This window comes from Salmo salar, chromosome 23 (assembly GCF_965601325.2).
Source record: "Salmo salar chromosome 23, fSalSal1, whole genome shotgun sequence".
Taxonomy (NCBI): Eukaryota; Metazoa; Chordata; class Actinopteri; order Salmoniformes; family Salmonidae; genus Salmo; species Salmo salar.
In genome coordinates this window covers 20,017,661-20,030,200 of record NC_138313.1, presented here as the reverse complement: position 1 = coordinate 20,030,200, position 12,540 = coordinate 20,017,661, and the positions used below count along the sequence as shown (strand labels likewise).

Genomic DNA, 12,540 nt, shown 5'->3' with positions numbered 1-12,540 from the left:
ATTTTTCTGAGTATCGCATCCCCTTTTATCGCAAAGTGTGATTACCCAGTAAAGTTATTTTTAAATCTGGAATTACAGGTGCTTTCAAGAGATATTCATCTATAAATCTTAGAATGACAATATTACATTTTAAAAATGTTTTCAAATAGTAATTTAGTAAATTGTAGCGTTGTTTCACCGGATGCATGAGGGAAAATAGTTAGTCAACGTTATGCGCCGATGTAAAATGCTGTTTTTATATATAAATATGAACTTTATCGAACAAAAGAATGCATGTATTGTGTAACATGATGTCCTAGGGGTGTCATCTGATGAAGATTGTCAAAGGTTAGTGCTGCATTTAGCTGTTTTCTGGTTATTTGTGATGCATGTGGTTGGTCGGAAAATGGCTATGTGGCTACTTTTACGATATACTCCTAACATAATCTAATGTTTTGCTTTTGCTGTAAAGCCTTTTTGAAATTGGACGTGGTTCGATTCAGGAGAGGTGTATCTATAAAACGATATAACATAGTCCTATATTAAAAAAAATAATAATAATTACATTTCGTTATGCTAATGGCGATAGGATTTTTCGCTGGAGCCCGACCAGAGGTTAACAAGGCATACCTGTTAATTGAAATGCATTCAAAGTGACCACCTCATGAAGCTGGTTGAGAGAACACCAAGAGTGTGCAAAGCTGTCATCAGGGCAAAGGGTTGCTACTTTGAAGAAGCGCAAATATATTTGGATTTGTTTAACACTTTTTTGGTTACTACATGATAAAATGTGTTATTTCATAGTTTATGTCTTCACTAAAAACCCTGGAGTGAGTAGGTGTGTCAACTTTTTGAATGGTACTGTATAATTGAGCTACTCTACCTGCTACATTCATGACGAGAAAACTAACTAGCTAGCTAGCCAAGTTACTAGTTAGCTAGCTAAGTTAGTTAGCTAGAAAGCTTATATTAACCAGTAATACAAAAATATGCCGAAACCTTTTAAAACATTAGCTGTCACCTTGATGCTTGATAGGGGGTAAAAATCTGTAATTATTTATTTATTTATTTAACTAGCTAGATGACCAATTAGCTTTTATTCCTCTATGAAGCTAGCTAGCCCTACTGGCTGCTGGCTAAATTAACCAACGTTCTTGATTCGAGTTACTAAGACAAATAAAACAACTCAAATTAGCTACTCAATTTAGCGTTAACTTCTTTGAAGTATTTTCTGAACAGCTTCTCAAGTCTTTGTTTCTCCAGTTGTCAACCATACACCATTTACACACTCATTCACCAGCAGCATACTACCCTGCATCCCACTGCTGGCTTGCTTCTGAAGCTAAGCAGGGTTGGTCCTGGTCAGTCCCTGGATGGGAGACCAGATGGTGTTGGAGGGCCAGTAGGAGGCACTCTTTCCTCTGGTCTAAAAAAAAATTATATCCCAGGACACTGCCCTGTGTAGGGTGCTGTCTTTTGGATGGGATGTTAAACGGGTGTCCTGACTCTCTGAGGTCATTAAAGATCCCATTGCACTTATTGTAAGAATAGGGGTGTTAACCCCGGTGTCCTGGCTAAATTCCCAATCTGGCCCTCATACCATCACGGCCATCCCCAGCTTACAATTGGCTCATTCAGCCCCTGAAACTATTCCCCAGGTCGTTGCTGTAAATGAGAATGCGTTCTCAGTCAACTTACCTGGTAAAATAATGGTTAAATAAAAAAATGTGTCACCCAGATTAAAAAATGACAGTTGGAACTCTGAAAATAAGTGATTCTTGTTGCTAGGCAACCAGTTACACTGCTTGCGGATTGCGGGTGCCTTTAAAAGTATAGCTTGTGTCTGAAAGAATTATATGGATTTAATATTTGTCAAATTGAGCATATCCTCAACTCAAATAAGCATCAAAAATGGTCCTTACTGAGCATATAAAGATCCTGATATGGACCTCAGTCAAGAGCCTATGCATTGTATGTCCTGAGAAAATATACTATGTAGGCCTACAGTAAGTATTTGTCATTATATACAGAAATCCAGAGGGAATCCAAAAGTTGTGTGTCTGAAAGAGAAATATGGGTTTAATATTTGTCAAATTATTGAGTATGTGGTGAAAACTGAAATCCTCTTTATTTTCAGCATATCAACATTTGCATATGGACAGCCAAGAGAAGCATATCTGTAATCAATAGTTTCATATCTTGAATGTGCTGAGAAAACAGAGATAGGCAATGTATACAGTCAGTATTTGTCATCATGAGAGAAAATAGGGTGTCACATATTTCAGGATATTGAATGAGTCCATATCCAGCCATAGGAAATGTCAATGTGTGATATTCAGAGTAATCCCAATAGCATATGTCTAAAAGGCACATCTGGATTCTGAAATTCTCAGGACATAGTGCATATCCCAAAATATGCATTGGAAACGGTCATATAAAAATATCCCCTGATTATGGACCCTTTTTGCCCAGTGCTTGTGTCTCCCCTGTTCGGTTTGCTCCATGTTTGTTTTTAACCCCCACCAATTTACGGTAGGGTGTTTCTTTTCCTTTAATTTGTCTATCAGGGGAATCTAGTGGGCATCCATGGTGGGTGTTAAGACCCTACTCGATTTCGCTTGGCCAGCACCCCCATGGTTGCCTTTCAGAACCCATTTTAAAACCCCACCTGTTTTCTTTTGGTTGTCAGTGTGCTCATTTGTTAGTTCCATTTTTCTGTCGAGTGACTATTTTTGGTTTCTTATTGGGGAATGTAACACCCAGTACACCACCATTATACTATTTCCTTTTGCAATACATCCTATTTTACTATGATGTCTTACGAGGGCCTTGAAACTCCATTGTCACATTTCTACTGATTGCACTAAAAATAAATACTTTCCCAATGATCGATTGTATTTTTTTCAGATCTCCTTACAGTACTTTCTGTATGTCCATCTGAACATACATTATGACTAAACAACCACTCCTCACAGGGACTGTTTATCATAACATGTTCTCACCTCTTTCTCAGCACAATGACTGTCAGCTGTGTCCGACACCTCTTGCTGAGGGTGAAGAGTTTGTCGACGATCCGTCTGGATTTGGCGATAAGCTGTCTGCTGCTGAGCTCTAGCTGTCTGTAGCGCTGATGGACGGCAGGCTCCATTTTCCAGAAGTACTGGATGGCAGATGTGTTGAGGGCGTAGAATGTCGGGAGTCTCCGTACAAAGTTCTGGAACTCCTCTGAAAGGCAGACAGGTGTGAAGATGTTTACTGCTCCATCGCAGTTCTGCTCCGCTTAGTACTTTATATGATTCTGTTAATTTTGGCTCATAGTCAAACGGATCACTTTAGGGAGATGGCACATGGGAATTGGTTTGCTGGGCCACCGTGGGGGAAACTGGAAGTGATACTGTGTGACGCATATGCTAATGATGATAGGCAGAACTAAATGTGGGTTTGTGTATGAAATGTCAGCTCCTAGCAGATCAAGCTCATCTCTGTGTGAAGGCCAAACAGAAACTGAAAATGTTACCTTGCTTCAGGGCATCCGGTTTAATGAGTGAATAGGGGCATAACAGGAAATAAACAAAATATTTTCAGAGCTATCAATAGCCATTCAATCAATCCAACCTAATCTAATAAGTGACTGTGATATTTACAATTAACAGTGGTGTTGATTTATATCTAATTACAATAGGCATTCGTTCTCAGATTAGCCATTTTATAATACACTACATGACCAAAAGTATGTGGACACCTGCTTGTTGAACATCTCATTCCAAAATCATGGGCATTAATATGGAGTTGGTCCCCCTTTTGCTGCAGCCTCCACTCTTCAGAGAAGCCTTCCACTAGATATTGGAACATTGCTATGGGGACTTGCTTCCATTCAGCCACAAGAGCATTAGTGAGGTAGGGCACTGATGTTGGGTGATTAGGCCTGGCTCGTAGTCGGCATTCCAATTCATCCCAAAGGTGTTCGATGAGGTTAAGGTCAGGCCAGTCAAGTTCTTCCACACCGATATTGACAAACCATTTATGTATGGACCTCGCTTTGTCCAGGAAACAGGAAAGGGCTTTACCCAAACTGTTGCGACGAAGTTTGAAGCACAGAATCATCTAGAATGTCTTTGCATGCTGTAGAGTTAAGATTTCCCTTTACTGGAACTAAGAGGCATAGCCCTAACTGCTCAGCCATGGAAACCCCTTTCCTGAAACTCCCGACAAACAGTTATTGTGCATATGATGCAAAACGCTTCATATGGGGATGGTTTCTGTATTTTGAAAGTTCCATTTCTTGAAAACTTGATTGCTGACAAGCAAAACCTTTCAGGACTATGTCAACAATGGACTAATGAAACAAGTACAAAAATATTGTTTTGGGGTGGAATTTTCCTTTAAAGTTGTTGTACTAGTCCTCTTGTAGTCCTGATTGTTGCAAAAGTAGTTCAAGATATGTGACTCGTTTCAGGAAACTAGGCGTATGTTGCACGTCACTACTTCACAGGAGAGGCATTTGAACGTAAACATACTTTTTTTCAAAATGCGTTTTTGGGGTTAACCTGTTATGGCTAGGGGGCAGTATTTTCACGGCTGGATAAAAAACGTACCCGATTTAATCTGGTTACTACTCCTGCCCAGTAACTAGAATATGCATATAATTATTGGCTTTGGATAGAAAACACTCCAAAGTTTCTAAAACTGTTTGAATGGTGTCTGTGAGTATAACAGAACTCAAATGGCAGGTCAAAACCTGAGAGATTCCTTTACAGGAAGTGGTCTGTCTGACCATTTCTTGAACTTCTTTGCCATCTCTATCTTTTACAAAGGATCTCTGCTCTAACGTGACACTTCGTACGTCTTCCATGGGCGCTCAGAGCCCGGGAAAAACCTGAATGTTGTCATCCCAGCCCCAGGCTGAAACACATTATCGCCTATCTCAAGTGGCCGATCAAGGGACTGTGGGCTTAGGCGCGTGCCCTGGCCGCCCCCGTCTTTGTGATTTTTCCTCTGTTTGCCGAAAAGGAGATTCCCGGTCGGAATATTATCGCTTTTTTACGAGATAAATTGCATAAAAATTTATTTTAAACAGCGGTTGACGTGCTTCGAAGTACGGTAATGGAATATTTCGAATTTTTTTGTCACGAACTGCGCGCGACCCTGATTTACCATTTCGGATAGTGTCTGGGACGCATGAACAAAACGCCGCTTTTCGGATATAACGATGGATTATTTTGGACCAAACCAACATTTGTTATTGAAGTAGCAGTCCTGGGAGTGCATTCTGACGAAGACAACAAAAGGTAATCAAACTTTTATAATAGTAAATCTGATTTTGGTGAAGGCTAAACTTGCCGGGTGTCTAAATAGCTAGCCCGTGATGGCTGGGCTATGTACTTAGAATATTGCAAAATGTGCTCTCACCAAAAAGCTATTTTAAAATCGGACATATCGAGTGCATAGAGGAGTTCTGTATCTATAATTGTTAAAATAATTGCTATGCTTTTTGTGAACGTTTATCGTGAGTAATTTAGTAAATTTTTAGTAAATTCACCGGAAGTATGCTAGTTCTGAAAGACACATGCTGATGTAAAAAGCTGGTTTTTGATATAAATATGAACTTGATTGAACAAAACATGCATGTATTGTATAACATAATGTCCCAGGGTTGTCATCTGATGAAGATCATCAAAGGTTAGTGCTGCATTTAGCTGTGGTTTGGGTTTATGTGACATTATATGCTAGCTTGAAAAATGGGTGTCTGATTATTTCTGGCTGGGTACTCTGCTGACATAATCTAATGTTTTACTTTCGTTGTAAAGCCTTTTTGAAATTGGACAGGGTGGTTAGATTAATGAGAGTCTTGTCTTTAAAATGGTGTAAAATAGTCATATGTTTGAAAAATTGAAGTTTTTGCATTTGAGGTTTTTGAATAACGCGCCACGGGATTACACTGGCTGTTACGTAGGTGGGACGATTTGGTGCCACCTACCCTAGAGAGGTTAAACGGCCTATTACTCAAACTCAGAAGCTAGGATATGCATATAATTAATACTTGTGGATAGAAAACACCCTGAAGTTTCTAAAACTGTTTGAATGGTGTCTGTGAGTATAACAGAACTCATATGGCAGTCAAAACCCCGAGACAGATCGAAACAGGAAGTGGAATTCTGAATTGCGGACTCAACTTCATCACGTTGCCTATTAATCACACCGTGAGGTATGGTTCATTGAGCACTTCCTATTGCTTCCACTAGATGTCCCCAGTCTTTACAAAGTGATTTGAGTCTCCTACTGTGAAAACTGAATGAATGAGATGCAGTGGAACGTGGTCACATGAGGAGGGCCATCACCATTATGACGCCGGCGCCCCTGGCTACCCTCCCCTTTCGAAACGTTTATAAAGACAATGCAATCGTCCCCCTTGAATCTTATTGGAGCTCTGGTTGAAAAAGGCCCTAAAGATTTGTTATACAACGTTTGACATGTTTGAACGAACCTAAATAAGAAAAAAATGCATTTTGTTGAAAGAGTAGCCCCGCGCACGTCGGAACTTTTGGTGCAGCCTTCAGAACGCGCTAACAACAACAAGCTAATGGAACATAAAGGATGAACTTTTTCGAACGAAAATACATTTGTTGTGGACCTGGGATTCCTGGAAGTGCCTAAGGATGAAGATAATCAAAGGTAAGGGATTATTGACAATAGTATACAAGACTAGATTTGATATGCGATTGTTCCAAGATGGCGCTGACCTGTATTGCTAGCCTATTGTTCTGAGTATCGCATCCCCTTTTATCGCAAAGTGTGATTACCCAGTAAAGTTATTTTTAAAGTTGGCATTACAGGTGCTTTCAAGAGATATTCATCTATAAATCTTAGAATGACAATATTACATTTTAAAAATGTTTTCGAATAGTAATTTAGTAAATTGTAGCGCTGTTTCATCGGATGCATTTGAGGGAAAATAGTTAGTCAACGTTACGCACCGATGTAAAATGCTGTTTTTATATATAAATATGAACTTTATCGAACAAAAGAATGCATGTATTGTGTAACATGATGTCCTAGGTGTGTCATCTGATGAAGATTGTCAAAGGTTAGTGCTGCATTTAGCTGTTTTTTGGTTATTTGTGATGCATGTGGTTGGTCGGAAAATGGCTATGTGGCTACTTTTACGATATACTCCTCTAACATAATCTAATGTTTTGCTTTTGCAGTAAAGCCTTTTTGAAATCGGACAACGTGGTTCGATTTAGGAGAGGTGTATCTATAAAACGATATAATTTGGAAAAAAAATTGATTTTTTAATTTTGTTATGCTAATGGCGATAGGATTTTTCGCTGGATGTCCGTCCCCGCACAGGGGTTAAAGAAGTATTTTTAAACCGGGACAATTGAGATTTGGATTGTGTATTTGTGATACTCAGAGGGTGAATGGGCAAGACAAAAGATTGAAGTGCCTTTGAAAGGGGTATGGTAGTAGGTGCCAGGCACACCAGTTTGAGTGTGTCAAGAACTGCAACGTTGCTGGGTTTTTCACTCAACAGTTTCCTGTGTGTATCAAGAATGGGCCACCACACAAAGGACATCCAGCCAACATGACACAACTGTGGGAAGCATTGGAGTCAACATGGGCCAGCATCCCTGTGAAGCGCTTTTGACATCTTGTAAAGTCCATGCCCCGATAAATTGAGGCTGTTCTGAGGGCAAAAGGGTGTGCAACTCAATATTAGGAAGGTGTTTCTATTATTTTGAACACTCAGTGTAGACATGAACCCATATCTCTTGTCAAAGGCAGACAGCAGATGTCACATTCATCTCTGTGTTGTGTAATGTTCTGTGGCTTACCTACATTACTTGGTTCTGTGTGCAAGTATCTTTAATGTTACAAACTCTTTCTATACTCTGAGTGTATCGTCAATCTCATGCTACCTACCTGACTCCTCAAAGTCCTGGTTGGCCATGTTCCAGGTGTCCCTGATGTGCATTAGGCTGGCTTCCATGGCCCTCAGGTCCACGTCGGGGCAGTTACACTGGGGGAAGCCTGGGCTGCAGCGGCACCAACAGTCATTGTCCCGGCACACAAACTGACCCTCCTCATTACAGCCAATGTAGTTCAGAGCCGCCTGGACAAACCGAGCCCTCAGGTACTCTGGTAGGATGGTCTGGAGACCTGGCAGAGGACAGGATATGGTATATGACAGTACTGGGTAAACTACAAAACAAATTACTGTAATATTAACTAGACTCAAATACTGTAGTAACTATAGCATATTGCATTTCTACAGTAAGTTTATATAGGACAGAAGGAGATACTTTCTAGTCACTTTCTAGATACATTTTCACTGACTTGTTCATACATGTCTATAAATCCCTGTGATTCACTTTGGAATCCAGTGGTTCGGTTTCCAATGCCAGACTGAAACACAGATTGAAGCTAAATTCCTTCTGACACTCTGGTGCCTCGTCTAATGCATGGCAGAAAATAGAAACTGTGACAATTCCATCAGAATGTCTGGGTGTGTTCAATTCTGGATGGCCGACCTTGCAGAGTAATCTTGTTTTCAGGGCTCTGAACCAGAACAGAGCTGACTGAGTCCAGGTTGTCATAGTTACTGCATCCAAGAGGGCCTGTCCTTGTTTCGGTCACCTAAAGGGAAAGAGAGTCACATGGCAATAATCCACTGCACTGTGAGAGAGCCACTAAAGTCATTAAAAATGCAGGGATGCAGAGTTGAATGTCATGTGGAATGAGATGAACAACTAATAGTACTCACTTTCTCCCATCTTCCCTTCCACAGGACTAAATATATTACACCTTATTTAGACATTTAAATGTTCACATCTACAAAGATTACAAGTAGTCTATATACAACAGTTCAGTTGTTTGATGTATGATGCAACACCAAGGTTGTGCGTTTTGACATTTAGTATAGTCTGTTATATGAAAACTCAGGCCACGTGAGATTATATCCAAAAAGTATGGTACACGAAGAAGCTTAAGGTGCAGAGTAGGTTTGTCTACTCAGAGAACGTGATGACATACAGTAGCAATGCAACCCAAAAGCCCTGTCATCTGACACAGGGCAGATAATGTGGATTCTAAAAAATAAATATATAAAAAACCTTTTCGGAGACAAAGGGAAGAAAGAAAAGAAATCACTAGATTCACGCTGACAAACCTGAAAGACAGAATATCTGTTCTCTGAGTGGGCGGTAAGATTGTGAACAATCACAGCTCAATCATCATTGACAAAAGGCTGATTTAAAGCTCCCGTATATCAAGGTTCCTCTGCCATCCTCCCAAGACAAACTGGCAGGTTTATCCATCTCCCTCCCTGTCACTTAAAAATGGTTCTCCCCTTCCACCAGTGGCTCCTTAAAAGTAACTACATTGCCAGTGTAGATTAATGAGTACCTGTGATTCTACTGTATATCCAGCAGAAAGGACACACTTTTCCTTTCCGTCTGTGGGCAGAACAGTCAGATTTCTTTGACACCTACTTTAAGGTCACTAGGGAAAAAAAACATAGGGAAGGGTGAGACACGAGAAAGAAAAAGAAAAACTGAACTGTGTCAAAAGGTCTCTATCCTTCAAAGTATTGAGACACCAGAACCATGACCAACCTTATCCATGACGTAAGTATCAGTTATTCATTATATGATAATCACAAGATGTTAATTAAAATTGTCACTCAACATTGAGGTTTGAGTTACTCAACATTGAGGTTTGAGTTACTTTGAAAAGGAGAAGGAGAGAAAGAGAGAACGAGACAAAGCGAGGAAAAAGAACCAGAACTTTAGCAGGCCCATCGCCAGCATTTCCATTCTTTTTTTATTGATGCTTCGACATAGTTAATTAAAATCCCAGATGTGTCTACAGGGATGGGCAGATTAATTTCTAACACAGACAGATGTCCGACTTAAAGGGAAAATTGACCGAATGCAAATCTAAAGCTGGGTTTTCAATGCATAGCAATGAGACCATGTGCAACAAGGACCCAGCGGAGCAGAGCATGTGCACACTTAGTTGTTTCTATAAGAAATTGATTTTGAAAAAAAAAAAACTCTAAACAGTGATTTGTATATTTCAGTATGGACAGTAACTTACGGGGGCTTTGGGCGCTGTCATTAACTGGGAAATTGCCTGAATATAAATTGAAACATTTAAATGAGATGGATTGGAGATGGGGAGTGGGTAGAGAGAGGGAGGATTGTATTAATATGCCATAATCGAGTGCAATTAAATCACGCTGACTATTAGAAATTCTAACAGCTACAATTAATGGATCTGGTGATTGCTCTTAAAGGCTTTCCTGGAATAATTTTTTGTGTTGCTTGGTTATGTGATTAGGAGGGGACAGGGCTGGCCCCAGGTATGAGCAACATAAGTGGTCATTAGGGGGCCGACAAAAAAACTAAACTTAGTCGGGGTCTCTACTTACTGTTGAGAATTAGAATAGTAGAATACACAAGGTAAAATTTAAAGATGTGGTTGTGCATCAGCAGTTGTCAATTAGCCCATGTCAACTTTTTTTTTTTATATTGGTAAATTCATCTAGCCAGCTATCTGAACTTGTAGTACTCATGGCCGAATTACCAACCGGGCACGAAGGGCACGAACCCCGTGGGGGCCCCCATTGATTTTGTTAGTCACTCTCCGTAAGATATCATATTAACATGGCATAAGTCATGGCAAAATGTGTAGAATTTCAGGAAATTAGCTGTAAAAATTGCACATTTCTCTCCACCCCAAGGCAAAAGGAGTAGAATTATGAAATTAGTTATACAATTGCTAAACTTTCTCTCCACCCTATGAAAAAAGTAAAATTGCAGAACACTTGCTTTAAAATATTAACTTATACAATATCTGTACACCCCATGGAAAGAAATTGTCAAATTGCAGCAAATGTACTTTTTCTTACCCCGGAGAGGGGAAAATAATCAAGAGTAGAGCCATTAAAATGTTTTGCCCATGAGCTGGAGGGGTCCCCAACCAAATCTCGCTTAGGGCCCTCAAAAGGCTAGGGCCGGCCCTGGGAGGGGATGTGTCTAGTATGCATCATCATGCAGTACTATTAGTCAGCACCAGTATTCTTTCACTCACTCCTCATGAAGCATGCATTCTTCCTCTGATTCAGGCAAGGATGTCTTAAAAATGCCTTGTTTAAGACTTGTTTAAAGGTCTAACTAGCTAACCGCTAGTTTGGGAATAGCTAATGGCTGGGAGAACGGCAAAAGTGCTCAAAAGTAGTGCAGTAACAAACCTTTCATATTTTAATATGCATGGTGCATTGCCTCAAGTGTCTTGGAAGCTCAATTATTTTCTAAATGCAAGCGTTAATATTATTATACTACCACTAAGGCAGAGAAAGATTCATGCCTTTTGTTAATTCAACCAATGGATAATTCCAAAAAAGCAGCATAAAATGCCAGTAAATGAGCCAGAGATGTCATATATTTGAATAACAATAGGTATTAAGAGGCCTGTACTCCAACCTGTTTAGAAAAATATTGAATGCCATTAATGTTTCATAAGGACCGGCACTTCTTTGGAAATTGCTTCTTTCACAGCGCCACAAAGAATCGGCCTGTTTTTAATCACTGAGGCATAACCTTAGTCAACGCTGCATATCCCCATTTACATCCTAGATGTGTTTATGCTTGTTTAGACATTCTTTGAGGATTCCGGCAAGAGGTTTTAAAACCACAGTTTTCCTGGCTTACACTATCATTGCTAGCATAGCTGATGTTAGCTAGCTACCTTAACAAGCTAAGGTTAGCCTACTTCATTGCAACTTGGATTTGGCTTTGAAACATGATAACATTTCAAAAGAAGGCAAATAATTAGTAGGAAAACATTTTGCCATGATTGTGATGTCACCAGATTGACTTTACATGAAGTAAAAATGTTGCCAGCTAACCTCTCAGAGCTTAATAATTCAGGTGCTCTGACCAGACAACATTGCAGAGAGTAAACCGAGCTGGTTTAAGTTACTTTACTCACAGCTTGCGATTGAGAAGCTTGACTGACGACCCAGACAGAGGTTTAACGGTAAGTGAAGCTGGCTACAGCTCATACCTTTATCTAAATTTGTAAATTTCCCCAAGATTCTATGACCTTGATAGAAAATAAAAGTTACTCTTGTTTTTGCATCCAAGGGTACCTTTTTCTTGAGGGGGAGGACATCGAGACCTTGATACTATAAGGTTCTGACATTTTGTCAAAAATCAGTCAGTAACATATCTTCAGATGGTTCTTCATATGTCTGTGAAGTTAGATTTTTGATAAAGTAAAGTGGGGAAAAAAAGGAAAAACGAGTAAGTTTGATCTGCATAAACCCATTTGAACCCCTTGGCTCTATACGGTTCTATCTGAAATTGAATCACAAGCCTTAACAAATACAGACGGGCCAATCAGACCATCTCTTTGCCATCTGCCGCTAAGTACGGTCTAAGCCAGGTGTGGACAACTCCAGTCCCCGGAGTCCTGATTGGTGTCACTTTTGTCCCAGCACCAGCTTACAAACCTGACACCAATAATCAACTAATCATGAGCTTCAGTTTAGAATGC

General features: G+C 39.9%; 1 protein-coding gene across 1 annotated transcript in view; it reads right to left on the bottom strand.

Annotated features, from left to right (window-relative positions):
* Nucleotides 1–12,540, bottom strand: part of LOC106584145 (BMP/retinoic acid-inducible neural-specific protein 3) — a 97,356-nt gene that overhangs the window by 23,149 nt on the left and 61,667 nt on the right. The window contains exons 5-7 of the mRNA XM_014169064.3: nucleotides 8,511–8,616; nucleotides 7,903–8,139; nucleotides 2,982–3,204 (exon numbers count right to left, since the gene is read on the bottom strand). Coding sequence (XP_014024539.1) covers nucleotides 2,982–3,204; nucleotides 7,903–8,139; nucleotides 8,511–8,616 — 566 coding nt within the window. The remainder of the gene's footprint in view (nucleotides 1–2,981; nucleotides 3,205–7,902; nucleotides 8,140–8,510; nucleotides 8,617–12,540) is intronic.